The sequence below is a fragment of the Nothobranchius furzeri genome, chromosome 2 (assembly GCF_043380555.1).
Source record: "Nothobranchius furzeri strain GRZ-AD chromosome 2, NfurGRZ-RIMD1, whole genome shotgun sequence".
NCBI classification, from domain to species: Eukaryota; Metazoa; Chordata; class Actinopteri; order Cyprinodontiformes; family Nothobranchiidae; genus Nothobranchius; species Nothobranchius furzeri.
The window spans coordinates 12,393,576-12,421,084 of NC_091742.1; the positions used below are offsets into that span (position 1 = coordinate 12,393,576).

The following is a 27,509-nucleotide window of genomic DNA, read 5'->3' on the forward strand; positions in this document are numbered from 1 at the left end:
TTAATGCTAACGGTTAGCTTCTACTAGCCAAGGCGTGCTCTGCTTTCAACAGCCTTCTCCACCGCGAGCCAAGATGGGTGAGTCCAGTGATGTTAATTTTCAACATGACGTAGGTCTGACAGGCTTTTCTAGCGCGAGCATTTCCCCGTTTATTTTTCCATCAGTGCATAATGCAAGAAATAGTGGTAGAAGACTGTTTTCACATTCATATTTCAAAAATAACACGTAAAAAATGGTTTTCTCTGTGAACTTGTCCATTAAAGAGCGACCCTGAATGGGTAAAATACGCTCAAATCAAATGATGTCCTAATATAAAACCAGGAAATTATATTACTGCATGCTCTTTACACTTAGATGTTCCGGTTCAATCAAGGTCCCGCACCTCTGACCTATTTCCACTGAATCCACCAGGGCTGCCCTTGTCATCTCACTACCTTTGTGGAAAGGATTTCTAGGTGCTGCTGTTGGTTTGTTGAGTTTGGTGGCAGGAGGATCTCATCTTTACGCTTTGACAAGCTCCTCTTTGGCTAGGGAAGTTCACAGCTGAGAGAGATCAGCAACTCTGAAAAAGCCTGGATTACCAACTCCAAGTTGAATGAGAGGTCTCATTTCATTTGGAGGAGTTTGACTATCGCAGGGGTTTCTTCGCGAGCATGGGGGGAAGGGAGCGTGAGATCGACAAGGAGACCGGGACAGCTACTGACTGCAAAGACTACAACTCCCATGATGCTTTGCGGCAGTAGCGTGGAGCCGAAGTGCCCCCTCCTTTGTGTTTTTTCCAGCGTCTGCAGCTCCGCTGTCTCAGACAAACTAAACACTCCTCTCACTCAGCGCCGAGTTTACTCAGCTATTTGCCGATGATGAAGCCCAGAAACGGAGATTTTAATCGCTCAGTAATGTGTTCACGACTGAAAGAGAAAGTTTTCCAACTAACTTCCAGACAGAGCTGATATAACTCCAGCGAGCAGCGACACGCTCAAACCAGCATGACTCTGTGGCTGCTGTAGTTGTTGTTTTTCCTCCCCGACACACAACAACGTGGTCAAGCTGCTCAGACATGTTCATCAGCACAAACCTATAAGGTGAGCACCTGTTGTCATCTAATGTTGTCATTAGTATGATGAAGATGAACAAAACAACAGGAGTCTCCTCCTCAGCTCAGATCAACCCCATGATGCAGGTATCTGGCTGGAACAGGTGAGCATCACAGTAAACCAGTGGAGCAAACTGAGCTTTAAATATGTTGGTTTTATGCTCTTTTTCTGCTCCAAAACATGAAAGTTAACAGGTGAGATGTTGCATTTTCATTTAAGATAAAATGATATTTTTATTTTGTTGTTGGCCCGTGAGAAAAGATTTAACCTACAGAAAAACAGGAAGTGGAAAGGCTGCGGATAGATGACTAGAATAGAAAATCCCTTTATTGTTCCTCAGTGGGGAAAGCTAGACGTCACAGCAGCGATGACACTTATTACAGGAGAAAAAAACGAGAATAAAAAATAAGAAAAATTAAGAAACAACAAGAAAACATAAATCCTGAATAGATTTTAAAATGCTGAATATACCACAAGTAATGAATACCACTGATGTGTTTTATTTCAAATGGACTTGCTCGTGTATAATTTGGTTATTCCACATTCAGTCTTAATGCAAAAATAAGTTTGTTTCCAAATTTAAAGGTTCAAAATTGCATGTAGATAAAGAAAATGTGCAAATTTGACATCACTTTTTCAAAAATTATTAAGTTCAGCCCACAACTTCGTCCCACATTTTCATTTCGGCCCCGTGTGGATTTGAGTTCGACACCCCTGATCTAGAGGGATTTAATCCCCAGCTGGGGGTCCCACCAGTGGAGCTGGTGGAGGTTGCTGGGGAAAGGAGGATTTGGGCTGCTTCCATGACCCAGATAAATGTTGATGGCCTTAAAGGTTTACATAATCCTAAGGTTGTAGAAAAACAATACTTAAAGCAACTTCTGCCAAAAGTGGTTTGGTTGATTGGTGCTGCTAAAACTACACTCTACAAGACTAAATCAAATAAAATCTTTAGAATCATCATAAATCATGTCTTATTCTAAAACATCTGAATGATGTAAGATGCAAGGAAATCCATAAGGTCTTACAGAAGCTGAGCAATCATTAATATTTATAAAACAGTGTGTAGAAAGAAGAATGTGATTAATGGAAGGTTTAATAAAAGGTGTTCAATCTGATGAGAAGCAGACTGAAAGCCTGTGAAATTGGATCATCAAGATGAACGATGAGATGATTCCTGCAAAGCCCCAATAAATTATTATCCAATTATATGTATTATGGAAATCAGGGACTAATTATGTTTACCTGGACACTTCTGTGTTTATTCAATAAACTAACATTTAAAAAGGTCAGAGACGTTTCACCCAAGGTGGTGCTTTTGTGAAAATGTAAAACAACCAGTCTGCAACCTCCACAACTCAAAGAGCTGTTTCCCCCTTCAGTCCTACTAAATACAACCTGTTAAGAGCCTGAAATGTTACAGTTTAAACAAAGAAAATGTACAATTTATGATACATATCTATAAGGGGACAGTTATTTTCATTTTACAAGAGCCTAAAATCAGGATTCTGACTTTTTTCTGAGATTAAAGTAAACAAACAATTTTCCTCTGCTGTAAGTTTCAACTACAAAAGAATTCTTTTCATTTTTGCAAAAGAGAAACCCTCACAAATTTACTTCTATTAGGTTTTAAAGGTGCATTATGAAAGAAGGATTTAAGAACGACATCCTGTGGCCAAACGTGGGTACTGCAGCCCACACTTCAAAATAAACGAATGACTCTCTCACTCCCGTTTGCGAGTTTCATGGCCTCTACGGATCAGCACCAGATGGTTCTTGACGATGAGCGAAGACGAGTACGTTGATGAGTAGAAAAATACATTTCACTGTATAATCAAGTTGTTGGTAACCGAAAATTAGCTCGGGATATTTTTAGAGCCAACTATTTGCTTCTAATTCACAGTTAGCATTGCTAGTTCAATGTTATAAGAAATAGATGTCAGAGTAAAACAAAAAGATGCTGTGGCTTCTTAGGGGTAGAAGAAATAATGACTGGGTCACCCCTCTGATCACTGGCTTTGGATCTTTACAAAACACTGCTGCATTTTGCCTGCCGGTGACGAAATACTAATGCCGGTGCTCTGCGCAGGGTAGACCTGCGGCTCACAGGTTGTAGACAGCGACTACGTCCCTCCTTGACCAAAACTGAAAACCCACCAGCCGGCTGAGGAGTAACCCACTCAGACATTAAACTGTCAAATCTTTACTTACTGTACTTTATAAAATTAAGAAGAAAAAAAAAATACTGGTGCACAAAGCATATCCATATTTTTCTCTATGGGATGTTCATGTTTACACAACATTATGTAAAGAAACCGAAGTTCTAAAATCATTATTAATACATTTAGTGATATTCAGCAGAATGCTGCTTAAACCTCGTCTTCGTCTTCGTCTTCCTCCGCTTATCCGGGTCCGGGTCGCGGGGGCAGCATCCCAATTAGGGAGCTCCAGGCCGTCCTCTCCCCGGCCTTGTCCACCAGCTCCTCCGGCAGGACCCCAAGGCGTTCCCGGACCAGATTGGAGATGTAACCTCTCCAACGTGTCCTGGGTCGACCCAGGGGCCTTCTGCCGGCAGGACATGCCCGAAACACCTCCCCGGGGAGGCGTCCAGGAGGCATCCTGACCAGATGCCCAAACCACCTCAACTGGCTCCTTTCGATCCGGAGGAGCAGCGGTTCTACTCCGAGTCCCTCCCGAATGTCCGAGCTCCTCACCCTATCTCTAAGGCTGAGCCCGGCCACCCTACGGAGGAAACTCATTTCGGCCGCTTGTATCCGCGATCTCGTTCTTTCGGTCATTACCCAGAGCTCATGACCATAGGTGAGGATTGGGACGTAGATCGACCGGTAAATCGAGAGCCTGGCTTTCTGGCTCAGCTCCCTCTTCCCCACGACAGATCGGCTCAGCGTCCGCATCACTGCAGACGCCGAACCAATCCGCCTGTCGATCTCCCGATCCCTCCTACCCTCACTCGTGAACAAGACCCCGAGATACTTAAACTCCTCCACTTGAGGTAGGACCTCTCCCCCGACCCGGAGGTGGCAAGCCACCCTTTTCCGGTCGAGAACCATGGTCTCAGATTTGGAGGTGCTGATCCTCATCCCAGCCGCTTCACATTCGGCCGCGAACCTACCCAGCAAGAGCTGAAGGTCAGAGCTGGATGAAGCTAGGAGGACCACATCATCCGCAAAAAGCAGAGACGAGATTCTCCTGCCACCAAACTCGACACACTCCACACCACGGCTGCGTCTAGAAATTCTGTCCATAAAAGTGATGAACAGAACCGGTGACAAAGGGCAGCCCTGGCGGAGTCCAACCCTCACTGGGAACAGGTCCGACTTACTACCGGCTATGCGGACCAAACTCACGCTCCTCTGGTAAAGGGACTGAATGGCCCTTAACGGAAGGCCACCCACCCCATACTCCTGGAGCGTCCCCCACAGGGTGCCCCTGGGGACACGGTCATAAGCCTTCTCCAAATCCACAAAGCACATGTGGATTGGTTGGGCAAACTCCCATGCCCCCTCCATCACCCTTGAAAGGGTATAGAGCTGGTCCACAGTTCCACGGCCAGGACGAAAACCACATTGCTCCTCCTCTATCTGAGATTCAACTATCGATCGGACCCTCCTCTCCAGTACCTTGGCGTAGACCTTTCCAGGGAGGCTGAGGAGTGTGATCCCCCTATAGTTGGAACACACCCTCAGGTCACCCTTCTTAAAGATGGGGACCACCACCCCGGTCTGCCACTCCCTAGGAACTGCCCCCGATGACCACGCAATGTTGTAGAGACGTGTCAACCATGACAGCCCTACAACATCCATAGCCTTGAGATACCCAGGACGAACCTCATCCGCCCCCGGAGCTCCGCCGCTGTGTAGTTGTTTGACTACCTCAGCAACTTCTGCCCCCGAGATCAGACAGTCCATCCCCAGGTCTCCCGGCTCTGGTTCCTCCTCGGAATGCGCATTGGTGGGATTGAGGAGCTCCTCAAAGTATTCCTTCCACCGTCCGACTATAGCCTCAGTTGACGTCAGCAGCTCCCCATCCCCACTGTAAACAGTGTGAGCGAGTTGCTGCCTTCCTCTCCTGAGGCGCCGGACAGTTTGCCAGAACCTCTTTGGAGCCGATCGATAGTCTTTCTCCATGGCCTCACCAAACTCCTCCCACGCCCGAGATTTTGCCTCGGCAACTGCCACTGCTGCACCCCGCTTGGCTATCCGGTACCTGTCTGCTGCCTCCGGAGACCCACAGACCAGCCACGCCCTGTAGGCCTCCTTCTTCAGCCTGACGGCTCCCCGAACCTCTGGTGTCCACCAGCGGGTACGGGGGTTGCCACCACGACTGGCACCGGCCACCTTACGGCCACAGCTAGCAACAGCCGCCTCGACAATCGCAGAGTGGAACAAGGCCCACTCGGACTCAATGTCCCCCACTGCTCTCGGGACGTGGTCAAAGCTCTGCCGGAGGTGGGAGTTGAAGACCGTCTTGACAGGTTCTTCTGCCAGGCGTTCCCAGCAGACCCTCACTATGGGTTAAACCTGCATTTTTTATTACATCTGAATTTGTTTTATATTATTTGTAGTCCAAACTACTAAGAGCCATCGTGCCTCCAGAGCTGCAGAACGCTGGATTAGAACTCACTTGGTGCAGCTTGTTCCATCTCCTCTGGTTTCTCTGCTGTCTTCTGAGGTGGACCTTTAATCTTGTGCAGCAAAGCCAGAAGTCGACCTTTTATCGAAGTGTCCTGCTCCTCTTCCTCCTCGTCCATTGGGATTCCTGAACAAATAAAAGCCCAATTTCTCTTAGTTTGATGTGACTGCTGGAAAAAACTGTATCTGCTGAGAAAGCAGCTGGACTCTACCACAGTGCAGGCGTAATTCTTCGTGGAAAGACTTCAGTTCCTCCTGGATCTCCTCTGGGCAGGGACAGTCCTCCCCCGCCTCAAAGTTCAACAGAATGTTGATCTGAAGCAAACGGATGAAAAGAGAAGAAATGAGCAAAAAACAAACAGGCAGAGTTACTCTGAGTGTTGCATTGACAGTCAGCAAAAGAGGAATTTATTTAACATCCTGCAGGAAGAAAACAAACAGAAGTCACAAGCATGGATTTAAATAATAAAAAATAAAGATTAATCATCAGAGAAGCCACAGATCTTTTAATAGCAAACACTGCAGACACTTCAGTTTTGATGAATCATCGTGTAGTTTTAGGCAAGCAAAGAGGAAGTGCAAAACAAACATTTATTTATAGCTGAGCATTTTTAAAACTCTCACCCTGAAAAACTGATGAGAAATCTGAACAAAAGGATGAAAGAAATTAATGAATCCCTCTTTATCCCATCGTCTGGCTGTGCGTCGCAGGAAAAAACATCACAGCACCACTCAGCTAACATTTTAGCATGAGGCAAAGCATCAGCTCTGTCTGTAAATAAACTTGGGTTTGTGTCGTTTGCTTGATTTTAATCTCTTTTAATCTCGAGTAAAGTGGCAATAAAAGGCAACAGAGGGTAAAGGGTTAATCTAATACAAATGGAACTAATTAACAAACGTTTTCTTTTATTTTTAGGCTTTAAAGCACAAAAGACAAACAGACCAACAAGGCTTTAGATTTTACCCAGCAACAGGACTTTCTGATTGGCTGTTGCACACAGCTGTTGTTAATATTTCAATAGTGTGATAATTCAGTGGAAACACCACTCCTATACAAGAAAATTACTGTCATCGTTTATTGCAATCATCTAGCCTTAAACTTAAAGATCTCATTCAATTATTTTTTCAATACATCTGCTGTGGTCTCTAGTATGAACGGATGCCTTGTGAGTCGTTTCTATGGGGAAAAAAAGCCCTGGTGCTCCCGTTTCAGGAGGAGTGGAAGGTGGATTGAAACAGGAGTCCTTCTCATTAATAATCATGATATGCAAATATCTTGCCACTGATTGGCTAACAGAAAAAAAGACTCTTCCGCTGCCTCCGACGCTAATTCTCTAGAAGAGACCGTCTTTTTCTGAACAGATCGTTCTCCCGTCTATTTTCTTTCTGCTGCTGATGAATGTGATTGGAGTGACCGATTCAAAAGGATTACACGGTTTCTCAGTGAATGAGACCTTTAGGAGTGTTGATCGAGCGCAGTGGTCCACAGAACAACCTGACCTTTAAACTTCTAACTGAAAATATTAAAGTCAACATTAATTCACCCTTTGGGAGCGGTTATGATTTCTCGCTCCCAAATGCCAGATGTTAAGCTCCACTGCACAACCGAATCACTCTGTGTTCAGTTTAGCTTCACTGATTGCAAAGTTACCCTTTTGGGGAATCCAGCAGGAAGGTAAACTCCAGGAGTTAGTTTCAGGGTCAGAGACATGGTACCTGCTCATGAGGCGGCGAGCGAAACTCCTTGGTCTTCTTGGCTGTGACGGCGGCGGACATGTTGAGCGCCAGCATCAGCTCGTTGTAGCGGAACTTCTGATTGAACTGCAGCTTGGACACAAATCTGTCGGAGAAGGAGACGATGGCTTCGATGCGATGCTTCAGCTCACAGTCGCAGAAGTAGTGGAGCAGCTCGCACATCTGGAACAGAGAAAAGCGCCGTCACAAAACAGCCTTTTTATGTTGTGCAATATAATGTCCTTTTGGGAATCAGGAAGGGATTTAGGAGTTTTTATTTGTTGTTTACTGGTAAACTAGCGTCCAGTGGTTATTTCTCAGCTGACATCATTGATTTTGTGGATTTCCCACAAGCCCTGATGGACGATGAGCGCTTTAATCACCTCGTGTTTGACCGACTCTGGCAGAGACTTCCCCAGCAGACCTTTAGCAGGCGGTTTACTCTCCTTGGTCTCCTCCTCTCCTGCCTCCACGGCCTTCTCCTCATTCTTGCTCACCTCCTCCTTCTCCCCTGCCACAGCCACCTCATCCCCCTTCACCTCCTCGCCCTCTCTGGCCTCCCCGAACACGTTGGGCTCGATCAGGAGGAGGATCAGCCTCACCTCCTCGCTGGTCAGCACTCCCGTGATGAGCAGCGTTCCGATGAGCTTCAGGATGGGAACAAACTGGTACTCCAAGCTCCCGCCCACTGGGTCTCGGATGTGGGAGCCTCCTCCCTGCACGGCGTCGGTGAGCATGCTGATGGCCTTCTCCTTTAGGACTCCCAACGGGATCTGGGGGCTGTAGAGGAACTGGTGGCGTTTGGTGCTGATGATGCCAACGGGGGAGAAGTTGACCCGAGGTTTGAGGGAGGTGCTCAGATTGACGCCGGGCAGCGAATGACGCTTGGACTCATCTGGGAAGAGCTTAATGGAACGAGTCTCGTCCGTTACTGGGATGATGAACTCATTGTTCATCATCAGCTGCGCCTCCTTTGCCGTCTCAAGATGAATGCTGGAAATAAAAGGACTTAGTTTAACTCCAGCAGACCATTAAGTTTTACCATCTAACAAATAGCATCTCTATATGATGTAACTGTACATCTATGAAGGTTTTCCAGTGCAATTCCATAAAATTACCATTATACATCGATGGGAAGTGACATGGTTATACAACTGGACAGATGTTAAGCTTTTATTAATAAAGAATCTGAATGATTCAGCCTTAACAGTCAAAAACATTTCTTTCGTTAAGGTTAACCTTTCTCTACTCTTGGAGGAAGAAGAAAGGATAATTAGAAACGATTTAAAGCAAAAAACAGAGATTCAGTTACAACTGATGCATGCTGGCAACACAAACTCGTCCAAAACCCATTCTTATGATTGACTAGACAGCGGCGCCGCTTGATGCTCCATCACTTTAGAAGCTAACGGCGCTCACGTCGACGCTAAAGCATCAGCCGAGTTACCAATCTTCATTCCTCGCCCTCACATGTCAGCAGAGGTCGTTTCATCCCTGTCGTGCATTCGCCCAAGCCGACAAGCACAATGAGATGACGCACCTGATGAGGACGTTGTAGAAGCCCTCTCTGAGCATGCCCGACAGGTACTGGTTGTCGATGGTGTAGAGGAGCTGTGATTGGTCTAAATGGCTGCAGAGAGCGTGAGCGACGCGTGTGTTCCCTAGGGCGCACAGGGCGCAGTAAAGCTTCAGCGTGTGGTAGTGGAACTTCCTCAGGTCCTCGTGCTCCGATAACTCCAGGATGTCCAAACACCTGAAGGAATGATGGAAAAAAGGGTTTAAGATGACAAATAATATTGTGCAGTACTATCTGAAAGTCTTAGAAGAGTAAAATTAATGGCATCCCATCACTCTTGTTTGACTTTGATGTATAGTTTCTAGGGATGATGAACTCAATCACTGCACGCTTTTAAAATTACCTCCATATCTCCTGGTTTTCCCTGTTGCCAGGGAGGATGTGTGCATTAAATCCAAGGTCACACTCTCCTATTTTCTCTTATGGTCCAACCCTTTTTTAAAAAAATGATTGTAATCACTTACATTTGCTTTAAAGAGAGATCTACCATGATGGCACGGACACAAATGTGTGTGTCGTGTGAAGAGAGAGGAGAAATACGTCGGGGTGGTGGCTTTAGTGGTGGACGGTCATGATGCACCAACAGAGTCCAGTCACAAAAAGTTCTGTTCTGGCATCTTAAGCATCATTCTTTAGAAGTTTGGGTTCAGCTTCCCTGGAGATGGAGGTGTAGGTACAAAACCCCATGGTTCCAGGGTTATCCCCGTGTCAGAGTGACTGGTACCAGTCCTGGAGACTGGGTCAAGTGCAAACACACTTTTAGAGTATTTAATTCAGTTATCATCTTAACTTCTCCTTCCTCACTAGGGTCATGGGGAGCTGCTGTCCAACTCCAGCAGACACCAGGCGAGAGGGCGGTGGACAACCTGGACATGTCTCTAGTCCTTCACATGGACAGTCATCCACTTACTTACTCACTCACACTGAGGTCTCCAGTTAACTTAACATGCGGGGGGAGGGGGGGTAAACTTTAAAGAATGCTAATGTCCCATTTATTATCAATCTAGCTACTAAAAAGCAATAAAAATACATTTAAACATATATTTCTAATTATCTTCATGCCTCATTTATGCAGCGATACAAAACCAGCCCTGTAATAAAAAAATGAGAGGCTAGCCATGAAAACAGGTGAAAGAACCACGCATGCATGAGGGGGAACTTGCTAACTCCAGCCAGAACCTGTGAGGGTACTGTGGACCTCGGCCCGTTTGACGTGTTTTCATGTTTCATCTTTCTTTTCATGTTCCACACCATATTTGTTCTCATCGTGTGTTTAGTGGTTGTGTTCAGTCTGCTGATAAGGTCGTGGAAGGTGCTTTATAAATAAAGTAGGGCTGCACAATATATCTCAAATATATCGTTATCGCGATATCAGCATGCGCAATATGCATATCGCAAAGAACAGATAAATATCGTAATGAATGGTCAGCTCAACTGTTTGCTACACATAATGCATTCTGTCAATCAAACGGAAGCATGATGTTTTTTTTTTAACAAATCAAATACAGCCCTTCACCCATTTGGCCAATTGGGTGGGTTCTCATAGGTCAGATGCCCGCCCCCGACACTTAATTTTGATGGTTAGCAAACACCAGAGTTAGCTTTGTTCTGCTTTTTCTGCTGATCCTGCTTCTTGTTCATTTTCTTTTTCCCTTTCCTCACATCTTTAGCTTTTCTCATTTTTATGATTTTTGTCACTTTTTTGTTTTTTTTGCTTTTGATTATTTTTGTTCCTGAATGAAGTTTATATTTATCGCAAGTAATATCGTCATCGCGATATTATCGTAATCATTGTTATCACACATCGCAGGTTTTCCTAATATCGTGCAGCCCTAAAATAAATGAACTCAACTGACCTTTTTGGAGTATTTAATATGCAAAAAGTCAGTCCCAGTGGCAACCTCAAAGGGACTAGAGGACCAGAAACAGCCTCTGACCTGCTTGCCTCCCCTCACTGGGGCCTGCAGGTGCAGTTCTTAAAGAGCAGGAGCTCAGATTAAGGTAAAAAATGAGATTCTGAATCTCTTCTGCAGCTTTGATGTGTTTTATTAGCTGTTAAACAGATGAATGAGATTTTTTTTGTTCTAACCATTTTTTAGGTATTTGTTCTTTTAATAAATTATGTTTTTGTTTGTTTATAGAAGTTTATTAAATAAAGTTTGCCAATTTCCTGAATCCATCTGGTGAATGACAAGGAAGAGGCTGAACCTTGTCAGAATGGGTGACTTTCTACACGGCAAACAGATCTGCGACACCTTCCTCCCGTATGAAATCACTGAGGTGGAAAAAGAGGGTAGAATCTGAGTCATCACCGTCGCGCCTCATCCTAGCAGCAGAGGTGAAGCTGGCGAGCAGGTGTGAAGGCTGGGACAGCGTGTTTAGCATTCAGCACCAGCTACACTGATCTCACTTCACACACTTTGTCAGGCTGATTGGTTCACGTGTGAACGACCAACGCAGGTCTCGTCTCTGCAGCCAAATCTCAGAACGATGAGAGGAATTTGTCGACTTCGTAGAGAATTATTGAAATAGTGGAGCGCCTAATTTTGAGCGTGAAACTAAGCAGACACTTGAGTTTAACTGCAATTGAAGGTGTAACACATTACCTGTTCTCCTCAGGTATGTGCACCGCCATCATCTGCAGAGGCTCCAGACACTGGACCACCCAGCCGTGCCTCTCACTGACCCGAGCCGTCTCCACATTCAGGAAGGTATTCGGCATCCGGCTCCAGAGCACAGCCACGATGGTCTGCACATCCAGTCGAGGCGGACACTGAGGAACCGGGTTCCTCGACTCACTCCTGAATATGGCCGACGACAGCGGCATTGCATCCTGGGGAGTCAGAATAAACTCAAACAAATGCTAATGTTCCATTCATCATCAATCCAGCTTCTATGAAGCAACAACAACACACTTGCAATGCTTTTTTCTTATTTTAATTCATGCACTGATGTACAGCCTGTAATAAAAAGGGCTGTCGTTTAAAGTTGTGGAGGGAAACAAACCTTTATCTTAACAAATTCAAACTGGAAGAGGTTTGAACTGGTGGGGGACGCAAACACGGCAGGGAAGAGTTTGGTGTTCGGCTCCACCTGGAAACCAAATCCAACAGTTCACATAAATCGGCTCTCAAAGGTCAATGCATCACACATATCTGTAAAAATGTTACCTAGTTTGTCGATGATGCAGATCACAGGGAAAAGAGAAGAAAGTGAGCTTTATTATAGTAATAAGGTTAAAAGCTGCTGTGTTTGACAAAAGCTGAATAAATAAAAGAGTATTACAAAAACAAGACTAAAGGAGAGATGAAAGAAGCAGACACGGGGGTAAAAGTGATGCAATGCCTTAAAAATGAAAGAGTAATCGTCTTCTGTTTGAATTCTGCTGCCAAAATGAGAACATTTCCCTCATTTTAAAGACCAAAAGAGAACAAGTAAAATGTGCTGCTATGTTTTTCTGCTGCATCATTTGTTAAGCGAGTCTGTTTTGTGCTCTTATAGCATTGTTCATCCAAGAAGTTAGTTACAGCTCAGCTATAAACAAGGTAGCTAGAGGTTTTGATAAATTACTAAGAAAAATGTGTTTATTGGATGCCAGTTTGTTTGTGTAGAAGACTTACCTGATAAGAGATGGGCAGCTCCTTGCCGTTGGCAGTAAAGGAGACGAGGCCGGTGGCCAGATCGACCAGACAGCCGATCTCCAGGTCCGAGTTGGAGTGGCTGGAGGAAGACAAACTGACGGCGTCTGCTGCACACACCATGTAGCAGTTGCTCCTCTGAACGCTGCAGCGAAGCAACCAGAACGAGTCAGAAGCTTTAAACATCCACAGGAAAATGATTTTAATGTATTCAATAAATATGTCCAGATTTATCCAGATTTGCATCCCAAATAAACAGGAAAGTGACAATCTAACGTCATTTTTGCATCTAAACTAATTAAAAAAGGTTCGCTACTTGAAAGAACAACAATGAATAGAAACCAGTTGAGTTGATTTATTGGTAAAATGTCACTGCTGTGATTTTCTTGTGTTTTATTGAACAAACGTATCATTTTGTATTAAAATGGTGGCTTTTAATGCATGAATGACTTTTTCTCCTGATAATAAAAAAGACAAAAAAAAACTTGCCCCACAAAGTTAAGTGATTGCATGATTTCTTCACCTGCTTTGTCCATCAAAACTTCTTTATAAAGTTGTTTTAGGTCGCTTTTAATCTCACCTGCAACTCCGTGCAGCATCAGGAACAGGATCTGCTCTCAGCATGTCAGAGCCCGTCTACTCTACCATGTTTTTCGTGCTTTAGATGATTTGTGTATTTTTCTTGTAGGTTTAATCTATCTGTGTGTGTTTCATTTTAAAATGGATGGATTTAGTGTCTTTTAAACACAAATAAACAAAACAAACAAAAACCCAAGTACCTTTGAACTATTCCAACTATGGCAACTCACTTTAACACAGCAAGAAAAACGATGAGGCAGTGATTCCATTTTCTCTTGGTTTATATATAAAAAGCAGAGATAATAGTACAATACAGGAATTCTCGGCTCTTTGAAGGTTTCCAAATAAGTCCCCCCAGTTGGCTGGCATCGTGCCAATCCCTGATGGGATTAGAAACCAACAAATATGTGTTCAACTAGACTGCATCACTCTGATTCAATTTGAAAAGATGGCGAGTTATGTGGCGTCTGTGCCTCGTGTGACTGTGGAATGAGACCAAGTCGGTTAGAACCCTGGAACAGGGTCACCCAGGTGAGTTAATACACAAATAATCCAACAAATTGTTGCTGAAAGACACTTGTCAGAGTTTTTAAACTTAAACGAGTCTTTTCTGGTAGCATAAAGGTTAATTAGCTAAAAATGAGCTTTTGCTATTATCATTTAACTTAACGGCTGGTATCGAGCAGCATTTGCATTTCTGTCAGGTGATATCTGGACTTTTATTCACTCGTGTCTCCACCAAGTTTGATAATTAAACAAACTCCCAAAGAAAAGCTAAGTAAATACAAAGAGATGGATCATAACAAAAAAGGCTAGAAGCTTGCCTCTCGTGGACCCGGCCCCTCTCGTCTCCCAGGGTAACGGTGACGGTTCGCGTCTTGCCAAGGCCAAACTTCTTGCTGTGGTAGTGGTAGTCAGGAGTGACCCAGCCCACCCACACAGAGGCAGGGTCCTGTCCAGCAAACACCCTCACTGAGTGGAAGTACTGACAACAAAAAATCATAAAAAAGGTTGGTGGTTGTTAAAGAAGGCGGTTATTCATTTTCACACAGGTGCTGCATTACAGTAGTGATGCTTCCAAAGTCAATACTCCCATCTTCTTTTGGAGGATGGCTGCAGGAAGGAACACAAGAATTAGAAATGATCTATTCATCAGTGGATGCAGAGGAATTTAGAGGACATGGGGTGTCCTACCTGAGCTTCAGTGAGTCGTCCAGAAGCCGGTCTGCAGAGTAAAACTCCACAGGCATGCTCAGCCTGCAGTAAACCATGTCACTGTTGCTGTTCTGGGTGCCAAATGTTTTATGAGTGACCTTAAGGCAGGGAGGGCTGTCCACTGTTCCATCGATCCTCGTCACCTAAAGAGTCCCAGGGAGAACCGGCAATGTTGATCTGTCCATTAACACAACTCACAAATATAAATAGTCCAGCTGTGTGAATAATAAAGAATCCACTTCTCCACCTCGATGTGCATGTGGTCCTGTGGTATGTTGACGAAAGTGGGCAGGCGCTTGCTGAACCACATGGTTATCTCTCTGTTCATGTTGACAGCAAAAGGCTCAAAGCCCTCCTGGAGGCCACACATGGTGTAGTATTTAAAGGTGCTCGCGTCTTTGCCCAGATTCATGAGGCCGATCTGAGACATGCCGAGGCTGCACACGGGGATCAAACCTGAGGGAAGACGTGGCTTTAGTGTGTAGGCGTCTGAATGATGACCCAAAACATGAAGTTGTGTTTGAAACACAAACAGAGTTTCCAGCCCAGAAAATCTTGTGTTTTTTTTTTATGTTTCAGATTCACAAAATCATTTAAGACGGATCTTGATGTCTAAAACAAAACTATGCATTGTGTTCATCTTTAAAGCATGCAAACGGTTTATTCTGTGGTTAAATCACAACTAAAACCAGTTCCTTTGGGTCGACTTGAAGCCTCACCGTCTTCCGTTTCAAAATCTGCAAAGCACAGCTCAGAGCCCTTGCTGGTGATCAGCAGTTCTCCGTTCAGAGTGAAAATCATAGATTTGTCCTCCATATTGATCATGCATCCAACCACGTCTCCTTTCTTCCAAGGTTGGCCGAAATAGCGGCTGCCGGCGTGCATCCGCCGACCCTTCAGGACGAAAAACATTCAAGAGAAAGGTTGAGGACTTTTCTGCTACAAGTACTGCTCTTCAGGCAGTAAGAATAAAAAAGGACAAATGCATTTCACCCTGTAGCCATCAAAGACGAAGGCTTGGTCGTCTTTTCCCAGCTCTACGTCAGGCCTGCATCCCGGCCTGGCCCAGCCAACCCTCATGTCACCTCCACTCAAGACCTCAAACTCAAAGTACCACTTCCCAGTCTTCACTGCGTACGTTTGCTCCACACGGAAGAATCTGATGGTCTCGATGTTCTGACCGTCTACCGCGTGCACAACTTGGATCAAAGGAGAAATGAGAGCCAACATGATGCAAACATTCAGAAATGTGTTACTGGAAGTTGTTTTGATGCATTTTTGTTTTATATAAAAGCCAAAATCTCACCTTCCTGGTCTGGAGGGTCGATATCGTATCCATATCCAACGATGGTCCTGATGGCCTCTCTCAGACTGTCTCTGTTAGATTTCTTGGTGCGTTCGTCCAGTAAAGCATACGGCACCAGGCGAGGATTACGTCTGCTCTTTAAATCCTGGGAAAACAAATAAAACAACCAGAGATTAACAAATAACACAAAATCAATAAAAACCATAAGCAAAGGTTCAAAGTGAGGTTATTTTTTTTTACCTGCTGGATGCCATAGGTCCATCCTTGCTTGATTCTGTCTTTGGCCCACACATTGTGTGCGTTTTCGGCCAGTTTGTCAACCAGAATCTCCTGACCTGGAGTCAGTTTCACGTCAGAGAGTCCCAGCGGTGCAGGCTTATATCCATTAGACATCATGTAGCTGCAGACAACCCAACAAACAGAACAAGGTGAGGCACAAAATTTACATTTGGATATTTTTTCATGGAAATTAAATAATTGTTTCAAATGTTATGCAAGAGTTCCTTGAAGGAAAGTGAATCACCCAGCACAGGGTATCTGCAGGTTTAAGGGAGCCAAATTTAAGACTTTTTAAGACCTTTTTTAAGGCCACTTTGACCAAATTTAAGCTATTTTTTAAATTAAATTTAAGCTATAATTTCCAGCTATTGCCTGGAACCGGTGCTAACCACGTCACAAACGTGGGATCAGCCATCCAGTTACCATTAAGCTTACACTTACCCATGGTGCAAGCTTCCACTAGCTTAACCAGCTAATGTGCTCATTTAAAAAAAGCCCCCTTTCACAACCAACTGAATGTGTACGGTTCCGCTTACGCCAACATCACACACAAAAAATGCTGAATACTAACTAGAAATTCGCAAAATTTTTATAGAAATAAAAGAATCTTGTTTATTGGGTCTTTGGTAATTTAAGACCTTTGGAAACTCTACTTAAGGATTATTTGTCATTTTTAAGGATTTTTAAGGCCTTAAATTTGGAAAAGCAAATTTAAGACTTTTTAAGACCCGCGGATACCCTGCCAGCACCATTTGTGTGTGAAAAACGATCTTTTACTGATGCAGCTGAAGCTTTTTCTGTCAAATAATAAGTTCAATTTCTATAAAATTAACTGTTTTTAACATTTCTTGTGTTTTCTAAGATTGATAAACTGTGGCGGCCATCTTGAACAGGGGTGATTCCAAGAGTAGATGTAACCCCGACACAGGGCGGGGCTACACAGAGAGATCTGGCTGCTGCCAGGTTACTGTAGATGAATACCCAGTGGTCATTTGAGTTTCATTACAGTCTGTCCAGTACAAACTCACTCATGCATCCAGAGCAAAACTAACACCAAGGCAGACTTGCCGTCCAACGACAATGAGCAAATAAGAAAGGGACGTTTCTGTGCAGAAATGAGAGGAAGAGTCGTACTCTTTAGGTAATTTGATTTTCTTCAGATCTTCTTCAGCGTGAACATTAACTTGGACAACATGGCATCCAAGTGCCAACAGGGTCCTGGAGACAAAACAAACAAAACAGAACAATATGAGATATAAAACACCCAAAGACTCATCTCCTGCTTTCTTAAAGGAGGGCTAAGCCATTTTGGCTTGCTTTTAGCGCCTCCTAGTGTCTGTTTTTCCCTTTAACCATTAAAGTTCCAGGTTAACGTTTAGTAATTACCAAACATATTTTAGTTTACAAACCTTAAAGACCAAGTTTACTAGTTTTTTTTTGGACACACCTGCAGTGGTCTCTAGTATAAATTAATGCCTTGTAAGTGAACCTCTATGGATAAAAAAGCTCTGGCGCCCCTGTTTCAGGAACTAGGAGTGAGCCAGAGGAAAGGGGAGCAGAAGGCGGCAGGATTTGAAGTCTTATTTCCTGATATCTGGATACCGTAAATCCTCTAATACAGGCCGGTATTCAATTAAAGGCCGGGTCTCCAATTTTGGCCGGTGTCGGAGTCAGCGGAGGTAAATAATGGCCTGTCTCTTATTGTGGCCGGGTGGAATGTGGTAACAAGCAAGTACGAGAGTCCCAGCGGCAGGGTTATAGTCCCCAAATCAAACAGCAGGAGGCAGTAGGGGTTCGCGCAGACCTTTATTAGGCTTTTTCTTCAAGCTTTGTAACGCTTCAGACACGATCCTCTATCACGCTCCTACCACACAGAGTCACGGTGTCAGTTAACCATGCTAATTCAACCCGCTCCACATAACACACATCACCTTCCCTGTGGCTTACATAACACTCACACAACACGCAAATCAGCACATAGGAACTAGCAGAATGATAGGAAACACATATAACACAATACCCAGAATGCACCTGGCTTACAACCCCAGCCAGGTCATTACATTATCAAGTTCAAAGAGAACGTGCTGATTATGCTGCAGAACACTCTGGAGAGCAGCAGTAGGGGGGTGTATGAACTACAGCAATCCCTCGTTTATCGCGGTAGATGCGTTCCAGACCTGGCCGCGATAGGTGAAAATCCGCGAAGTAGGGACTCCCAGCATGCCCCTCGCGGGGATTCCCTCCACGTCGCACCTACGTCACAAACCGCGGCTATAAACGGAAGTCGCCTTTCCAGCTCACCACTCAGTCATCGTTTCTTCAGATTCACGATCAGAGTTTCCAACCTACCAATCAATCCAACGAACTATCAGCTCATAGTAAGTTATCTTACTTACTTCTGGAAAGCCCGGCATTTCCGTGTCACTTCGTTGACGCTCGAACGCTCGGGGGTTTCCTAGAGCAGCCGGCGTTTCACCGACGCTATCACTTCCGCGTCTGTGAAACCACGCTCCCGTAGGTACTGACACGCGATCGTTCATGTCGGTTCATTTCCTTTAATGTTTTCTGTCTTTTATTTGCGCCTGATGTGTTTCGCTGCTGTGGAGCGGGGCGCATCAACTTGTCCTCCGACGCACAGATCACAGCAGGGAGCGCTCCGCTGTTTTCGCGGTCGGTAGATCTGCCTCCTGAGCACGGCCACAGTAACAATCAGGTGTCGCCACCTCAAAAACTAATTTAACACGCGATCGTTCATGTCGGTTCATTTCCTTTAATGTTTTCTGTCTTTTATTTGCGCCTGATGCGTTTCGCTGCATGCTGTGGAGCGGGGCGCTGCGGGCATCACCTTGTTCTCCGACGCACTGATCACTGATACGGCCGCCAAACAGCAAGCGCTCCGCTGTTTTTGCGGTCGGTAGATCTTTTAGAACTGCAGTTCAAAGGTAACTCATAAGGTGAATATATATGAACCCAGGCAGCAGCTTTTCTTTAGGATTGAGAGGAGATGCAGGAAGATAATAAACAGACAGGACAGAAAAATAGTCAAATAAAAACAAGTTAGTTTTCGTACCTGCTGTTGCAACAATCAGACACCATTGAAGGTAATCAGAAGTGAGGAACAGAAAATGAAATAATTATTTTAATGTTTAGAGCAGCAGGAACTCTGAGAGGCTGCAGGCGCATCAGTGAGTTTGCGGCTGCTGCGCAGGGGGAGGGGGGAGAGGGTTGAAGCAGAAACTACCGTTGTTAAAAGAAATGTGTTTAACTTAGAAAATGTGGGCGCAATTTTAATTGTCAAAAACTCCAGCAAACCATTAGTTCATTTTGCTCAAATAGAAATAGAGGCCTGCCTCTAATACTGGCCCTCCTTCCAATAAAGGCCTGGAGCTTGATGAGCTTGAGTCAAATACAGGCCCGGGCCTGTATTAGAGGATTTACGGTATTTCCCCTCTGACTGGCTAACAGCAACACGACATGCAATGTTTCCCAAGTACTTAAGATGGTTCTATTTGCTGATGATACCAACATATTTCGCTCTGGTAGTGACTTACAACATCTAATACAAGAGACGAATGCTGAATTGATCAAATTAAAATCATGGTTGGATATAAATAAACTATTGCTAAATATGAGCAAAACAAAACTAATCTTTTTGGTAGACATAACACTAATATGAATTTGAATGTACAGATAGATGGAGTAAATATTGAAAGAGTGGAAACAAAATTCTTAGGGGTAATTATAGATGATAAAATGAATTGGAAACCACAAATGAAATATGTGCAAAATAAAGCTTCAAGATCCATTGCAGTATTAACCAGAGTGAAATATGTCTTGGATTATAAATCGCTCAGGTTACTTTATTGCTCATTAGTACTTCCATACCTTAGCTATTGTGCAGCAGTTTGGGGAAATAATTACATGAGTGCAATCCAACCATTAATAATTTTGCAAAAGAAAGCAATACGAATAATTCATAAGGTAGGATAAAGGGATCACACTAATAAATTATTTATACAGTCAGCACTCTTAAAATTTAGACATTGTAGATTGCAGACAGCACAAATATTATTTCTAGCAAGAAACAAACGATTACCAGAAAACATCCAAAAATTATTCATTGAGAAGGAAGGGGGTTATAAATTACAGGAAGAATTTCATTTCAGAATTCTTTTTGCACGAACAACAAGTAAAACCTTTTGTATTTCTGTATGTGGAGCAAGACTGTGGAATAGGGCGGAGGGGACACTAAGGAAATGTGTTACTATGATTCTGTTTAAAAATAAACACAAAAACAATATTTATACCAGGTACAGAATTGAGGAGGGTATTTCAGTTTGACAGTCTGTGTTTTAATTATTTACTATTATTATTATATTAACAAGGACATTATTATGTTATAATATAATAAAAAGGACAGGCATGAATATAAGCATTTTGCTTCTGCCTGAGCCTTTTTCAGTCATTTTGAATGTAATGTTTTATGTTTTATGATTATATTTTGTATTTTTATATTTCTGACTGAATAAATCGAATCGAAACTCTACCGCTAACTCATGTGGTGGAGTTGCTAATGCTAACGGTTAGCTTCTTTTCATCTAGACCAGGGGTGTCAAACTCATTTTAGCTCAGGGGCCACATTGAGGGAAATCTAGTCCCAAGTGGGGCAGATGGGTAAATAAAAAAAAAATAAAAAACTTCAGATTGTTTTCTTTGTTTTAATGCAATCAATATAAAACAAGGCTGGAGCCTGAGGACAGTGTATCCAAAATAGTACAAGTACAACACCTGAAGTGTGCTTGAAATTTTGAAGAAAAAAAATCAATAAATTAAAAAAAATTCCTTAGTGATTCAAAGTGCTTACACATCACATGGCTAGATCAGTTTCATGCAGCACTTAAAGCAGGGGTGTCCAATCCTGGTCCTCGAGGGCTGGTATCCAGCACATTTTCGTTTTAACCTGCTTCAACACACCTGATTTCAATCAGCAGGTGATTAACAGGCTTCTGCAGAGCCTGATGAGCTGCTGCACAGGTGAGTCAACCAGCTACTCAAGCGTGTTGAAGCAGAAAAACCACAAAACCTGCTGGTTACCAGCCCTCCAGGACCAGGATTGGACACCCCTGACTTAAAGTGTATTGGACTCATTTTACTTAACATCTTTTAGCTTTCACCAGCACATCAATATCAGAAGTCACATCCTGAGTGGCAGCCAAATTCAGGATGGGATTCAAGTTCTTGTGTGAGCCTTGAGCGCAGCTTTGTTTTATTTATACTCATTACAGAGGAAACTTGCTCACAAAGATAAGTTTATTTTCACTCTACATTGTAAAGTATGAAAATAAAGTTTACACAACCATCTCGCGGGCCGGACTTAACCCGTTTGCAGGCCGGATCCGGCCCACGGGCCGCATATTTGACACCCCTGATCTAGACGTTCTCTACTGTTTCCTGGACACTAAACCAACAACAGCCATGGCGAGCCAATATGGGTGTGTCCATGAACAATAACTTCAAATGTGACGTGACGGGCTTTCTTTCTTCATGAGTGGCAAAAAAACATATCTGAAGGAAACTGAAAAATGAAAAAAAACCTGCTGACCTAAAATAGATTTTTTTAAATATGGTGACATTTAAAGAAAAGCCTAACGTTTATTGCGGTGTTGCTGTTTAAATTATGTACAAGTTTAAATAGCCTCCGTTGCTTCAAGTCATTCAAAATCTCCAAATATCATTTTGACTGTAGTTTTCATGCTGTGCACATTAAAGGGTTAACACAGCTCATTAGACCTTTAAAAATCTAAATCAATACAGCAACGTAGAGCTGTGAGTGAGTGCTGGCAGTGGGGCAACAGTACTCCAAGAACAGACTGCATATTCTAACAGAAGCTCTCTGTAGACGATAACTGAGCCAAAACAAATGCTGGAATAGTAAGATGAGTCAGTTAGTCGGCTTCAGTTGTTTTTCTGAGCCAGTATGTCCAAAATAATCAATACTGGACCTCTCCCTGGAGATGAAAGTCATTACCACCACAGCTTTAATCCTATTCCTAATCTGTTGTTGCTCAGCGTGTGGAGGAAAGCTGCAGCAGCAGTTCATTAAATGGGTAATTGGATTATTTAAGCCGTACTTGAGCGTTTCGCTGGACATCTGAAGATTGTAGCTCCTTTCGGTTTCAGGTAGCTTGGTGAAATCCACGAGGCACGGATGCTGCCGCTTGTTGTCGTCGCGGACCTGAGGAGGGAGCAGACAGGAATCTGGGATTAACGTTCCATCTCACAGCTCTTTCCTCGGGTTTAAAGGCCTGTCGACACCACGTACGGCTCAGCATTGGTGTGATGTTCCTGGGAGCTTTTGCCGCTTTGTCTCTTGGTTTATTTCAAGTTTCTAAACTGTTCTGCTGTTTAGTGGCTGAATGTTGCTCTTGATCATCTTTATGACCTGGATTAACCCCTGATCGGAGCTTTTATCCCAGTTATAATTAAAGTCATACTATTGGCAGGGTTAATTTTGCTGAATGGATTATAATTCAGTGATAACCACAGCAGGACAGAAGAGACAGCGCGTGTGATCAGACTTCTGATGGGATGTTCTGCAGTAGATGGAGGGAGGGAGTGAAATGATGAGGAAAAGAGTGATGAAAATGTCTTCAGCCCGAGGACTTTAAAGGCACGGTTAGGTTTCTGAATCCTTTTCTAATCAGAGAGGATCTAAATGTAGACGCACATTAAAGACTAAATCGGAAGCTGAAAAGTGTTTTTGTTCAAAATCTGCAACTAAAAATTCCTTCAAATAGAAGAAAACCTGCTGCTACTTAGTAAAGATCCACACAGCAATAAAAAAAGCAGCCAAACGGTAATAAATGGTAACAACTCACATAACCCGATTTTAAAATGAAAGAATCTTTAACATTTCTGAGCAAAATACACACAGAAAACTTCACTGATCTGACTTTTAAATGTGATGTTTATCAAAAAGCAGTTCAATCCAACCAGATAATAAGCGAGAGACACATAGATGTCAGATGTACAGAAGACCGTGACTCCTCTTGAGGGATCCCAGGATGTTCCTGGGCCTCCCCTCTAAGGAGCTCTGGGTCTGGACCAGGGTCTCCTCAGGAGGAGCTGGTTCTGTTGCAGCTGCCACCTGACCTCAGATGAGCAGAAGGAACTTTAATGAAGGCAGAGTGAAGATGACCAGAAGCTGCAAGCTAATGTTTTTCTATTGATGCATTAAATAAGATTAAACAAGATTGAGAGTCTGCACTTAAAATGAGTTACCTCAGCAAAGTGGAGGGTGTGTTTTAATCCATAAAACAGCTGAGTCTCTGCTACAGTTTTCTGCTTGTGGAGCCGCTTTTCTCTGAATTCTTCTGTAAATCCTGCTTCCTGTTTATGTTTATTCATTGTGAAGACGCTTTTATCCAGATTGCATTAACCTAAACCTGCACGTTTTTGGTCTGCGGGAGGAAGCCGGACGCATGCACAGAGGGAACACGTCAACTCAGCCCAGTCGGGATTTGAACCCGCAACCTTCATGCCACTTCACATCTTATGTTATTTAATTTATCCTTGTTTTAATCCAAAGCATCAGCACGTACCCTCATTTATAAAAGTCCTTGAACATGTTCGTTACTGTAGCTCCGCACATTAACTGGTCTTGTAGTTCAAAGGACTGAAATCCTCAAGTTAATGAGTCATTTTAGGATTAATGGCTGAAGCTGGGCGCCATCAGTCACTGTTGTCAACCACCCGTAGCAGGTTTAAGGGGGCCCCGCCCCCCCACAGCTGCAGGACGGCAGCAGGTTTACCTTGCCGTAAGTCCAGCCCAGTTCGATCTTGTTCATCCCCCAGAGCTCGTGGATGTTTTCTGCCAACTTGTCGCGGATGTTCTCCAGATGAGGAGGGAGAACAATCTGTAACAGAAGAAACACAACAAAGTGTTCTGACACGTAAAAGTAACTTTCCTTATCTTTAAAAAGAAGTCAAACAGCAAAACTTTGAGGTTTGAACCAGTTTTTTAAAGCTTGAATGATTTGGAAGCCCCTCACTTGGCTGGTGTCCACAGGAGTGGGAATGAAGGAGGCCTGAGAGAGGAACTGGGTGGTTCCAAGCAGATCGCGGACCCCATCGTGGTCCCGTTTGTACTCCTTCACAGGCTCCACGTGCATCTTCTCCTTTGGCAGGAGTGCCTCGTAGCACGGAGAGTAACCGGCAGGTGGCAGGAACTTAAAATCGCCGTGGCGTCCTCCCAACAGGAAACGCACTCTGAGACCAAAGCACGTGGGACAAATCAGCACTTTTTCTTTGACACAGCTCTGTTTTTGTTGTAAAGCTGCCAAGAACGTACTTGACTCCTGCAGAGAAGCTGACGACTGGGAAGAAGAATCCGTCGGTGTTGAAGTCCTCAAACATGCCCTGCACAGGCTGCCCGTTGATCCTGAAGGACATGCTAGGAGCTCCTAAATCCAGACAGCAGCTCACCACATCGTCTGAGTTCAGCAGGTGCTGGTTAATGGAGGCCACGGCCCTCGGGATTCGCCCTGGACCACAGAGTGGGGGGGTCAATTACAGCTGCAAAGTCACAGTAAATGTAGGCCAGAATGATAAGTGAGGTGATGAGACGGTGTCAAGAGGAGAGGCAGGTGATGAAGGCCTGAAAACGACTGACATAAAATGGATGCGGAGGAGTGATGGATCGATTAGAGGCTTTGGAAGTGAAAGATAAAATTATGAAGATGCAGAAGACATCTGCAGTCAGCTGGAACCTCACTTACAGGCTCGGCCGCATGTTTGATGGAAGACGTGCACCAAACTCATTTAAGATGCTGAGTGGCTTTTCAGAAGATGTCAGGAAAATTCAATAATCCAGATTTCTACTCCGTTTGTCCTTCAGTATAAACAGCAGCCTTGTGGTCTGGCATTATTTATGAACCAACCTGGAATTACATGACCGCACAGCAACAACCTGGTGCCAGTTTGCATTAGTAAAAACGTTACAAAGTACATTTTGGTTTAAAATATATTCATGGTTTGCCTGTTGAATTATACAAGAGCCACAAACTAAGATGTTCAAATATTTTCCTCTACAGACAAAAAGGTCAGCTGGTCTCCTGAGCTAGACGATGTTTTACTCCTGAATTCAGTTAAACAGGATTTTGTTTTGATTCAAACAGACCAGGTTACATTTAAAGAATAGTTCCCGAGCGCAGCCACTGCTGCAGCTCACCGCTCTCCATGGGGATGGCTCAAATGCAGAGAAGCAATTTCACCAGTCTGTGATGATGACTAATGGGACTTTACCGTTAAAATAATTTTTTATCATTAACTTTTATTTTATTTATTTTGTCATAAATGTATTAAAATGCCCTGAGATTATGTTTGCACAGATTTGGATGTATAAAATAAATAAGTATAGAATCGCCCCATTCCACAGAACTGTTTCCACCCGGACCAATTTAAACGTGACACACTCTGAGCCTGATCACTTAGGGTGTTCATAAAACAAGTACCGCTGAAGACAGCTTTAATCTGTGACTGTGATTTAGCATTTAGCTGCTGTTTATACCCTGATTAGGTTAACAAGATGAGTATGTGTAGGATGTATGCAGCAATATGCTAGCATTACTAGCTCCTGTTAGCATAAGGCAGCTAATTATTGGCTACAGCTAGTATTATTCTGTTAGCGCTCCATTTTAACAAGGTGTAACATGATGAAGGAGCCATTTCTCCCCTCTAACAGCTGTTCTGTTTGACACAGTGTCAGTGTGCATGAAACAGCCTCAAGGTCATGCATTCAATTCTAATCTGTTTCCATTCCAGCAGCGAAGACAGAAGAACGAAGAATGAACTCTTTTCTTTTAATTAATCAAAGAATTCTATTTTAATAAAGCTAATCAAAACAACTGTTAGTCAATAATAACCATGTGACCGATCTGTGAAATCAAAATGTTATGATTAATGTTTAATAAGGAAATGACGTATTCTAGCCACTAGTCAGCTGATACACAAAAGATAAATAATCATGACCAGTGTTGGGAACGTTACTTTAAAAAAGTAATTAGTTATAGTTACTGATTACTTTGTCAAAAAAGTAACTCAGTTACTAACTGAGTTACAAGATTATAAAAGTAACTAATTACCAAGAAAAATAACTACTTAGTTACTTTTTTTTGAAAGCATGCAAGAATTACTACAATAGTAAAATATAAATGACTGATGACTGGAACATAATAAAATGTATGTCCAAATGCTTTTTATAAACCTGAATAATTTAAATAAATAAGCACTTAACAGGAGGACCTACTAACAGGAACATTACACTTATCTAGACTATTAAAAGGTGTCTGTGTGATATTTAACAAGACCCCAATCAGCTAAAATTTAAAATTGCAAATAGAAACACCTGTAAAGGTTCCCGTGCCTTTAAATGGTCTCTCAGTCTAGTTAAATTACAGAAATGAATGTAAGTTTGCACAGTATTCTAATTTTTCCAGCTTCACATAATTATGTGTTTTAGCAGCATTTCTGTTGCTGCTAATCTAGTAATGGTTAAATAAATAAATAAAATCCTTTAAAATGACACTAGAAGAGGCACAAGCCTGATGGAGGACTTACATTTACTAACTTGGGTCAGACCCAACCACAGAAGAGATGAAGCTGGGTGGTAAACACACACAGGTAGTTCTGATAATACCTGAGCTCCATGTCGTTTGAGACTGATGCATCAGTGTTACAGCGGGACTAAAGACATGATCAGGAACAGGTTACAGCTGAATGATCTAGGAAGGTAGAAGATCAGGACGTCTGAGCGGTGAACAGGTGAGCGGACCTTCGGGACGTCCCGCTGTCACGCCAAGAAGGGCACGGCTGCAGACCCGCAGATTCGCTGCTGCAGCAATGAATCTGCGGGGGGTCTGCAGCCGTAGACTATTCATCACGTCTTCCTCGTTCTTCACGGGCCGTGATGCTCTTGGATGAAAACATCTACCTCTTTAGCTCCTGATCAGTTGATGACAGCTTCAACACACCGCGCTGCTTAACGCACACATTTCCTTATCAGAACAGAAACGACGTTTTGATAAAAGAAGACGGTAATTAATTAGTTTGCTCGTTACAGAAAGAAATATTTTTTATTAACGCGGTTATTTTAAATGGCGTTATTCCCATCACTGCTCTGTTGTGTTTACAGCAGGCAGCGACTGAGACCGTGAGGGTCTCCGCCCACCCGGCCAATCATCATCGTGTTTGTAAGTGCGTTACCGACACCTCTCTCTCCCTGGCTGCAGCTGAAGTGTGGCGGTCAGAAAGCCTCACACTGTTGCTCAATGTTCGACAAGCACATAGTAACGCACAACCTTCCGTCCCCAGTAACGTTAACGGTGTTGCAACAGTGGGAAAAGTAATTAATTAGATTATTCCATTACCTATAAAAGA

The 27,509-nt window shown here is 43.4% G+C and overlaps 1 protein-coding gene across 1 annotated transcript in view; it reads right to left on the reverse strand.

Moving 5' to 3' along the window:
• Positions 1-27,509, reverse strand: part of ryr3 (ryanodine receptor 3) — a 105,366-nt gene that overhangs the window by 37,137 nt on the left and 40,720 nt on the right. The window contains exons 20-40 of the mRNA XM_070544054.1: positions 24,424-24,616; positions 24,125-24,341; positions 23,885-23,989; positions 22,205-22,308; positions 17,208-17,291; positions 16,035-16,194; positions 15,795-15,939; positions 15,482-15,687; positions 15,208-15,382; positions 14,736-14,944; positions 14,468-14,631; positions 14,338-14,386; positions 14,098-14,258; positions 12,677-12,839; positions 12,063-12,149; positions 11,663-11,889; positions 9,021-9,233; positions 7,864-8,473; positions 7,463-7,663; positions 5,959-6,061; positions 5,739-5,873 (exon numbers count right to left, since the gene is read on the reverse strand). Of these exons, the coding sequence (XP_070400155.1) occupies positions 5,739-5,873; positions 5,959-6,061; positions 7,463-7,663; positions 7,864-8,473; positions 9,021-9,233; positions 11,663-11,889; positions 12,063-12,149; positions 12,677-12,839; positions 14,098-14,258; positions 14,338-14,386; positions 14,468-14,631; positions 14,736-14,944; positions 15,208-15,382; positions 15,482-15,687; positions 15,795-15,939; positions 16,035-16,194; positions 17,208-17,291; positions 22,205-22,308; positions 23,885-23,989; positions 24,125-24,341; positions 24,424-24,616 (3,711 nt within the window). The remainder of the gene's footprint in view (positions 1-5,738; positions 5,874-5,958; positions 6,062-7,462; positions 7,664-7,863; positions 8,474-9,020; positions 9,234-11,662; positions 11,890-12,062; positions 12,150-12,676; positions 12,840-14,097; positions 14,259-14,337; positions 14,387-14,467; positions 14,632-14,735; positions 14,945-15,207; positions 15,383-15,481; positions 15,688-15,794; positions 15,940-16,034; positions 16,195-17,207; positions 17,292-22,204; positions 22,309-23,884; positions 23,990-24,124; positions 24,342-24,423; positions 24,617-27,509) is intronic.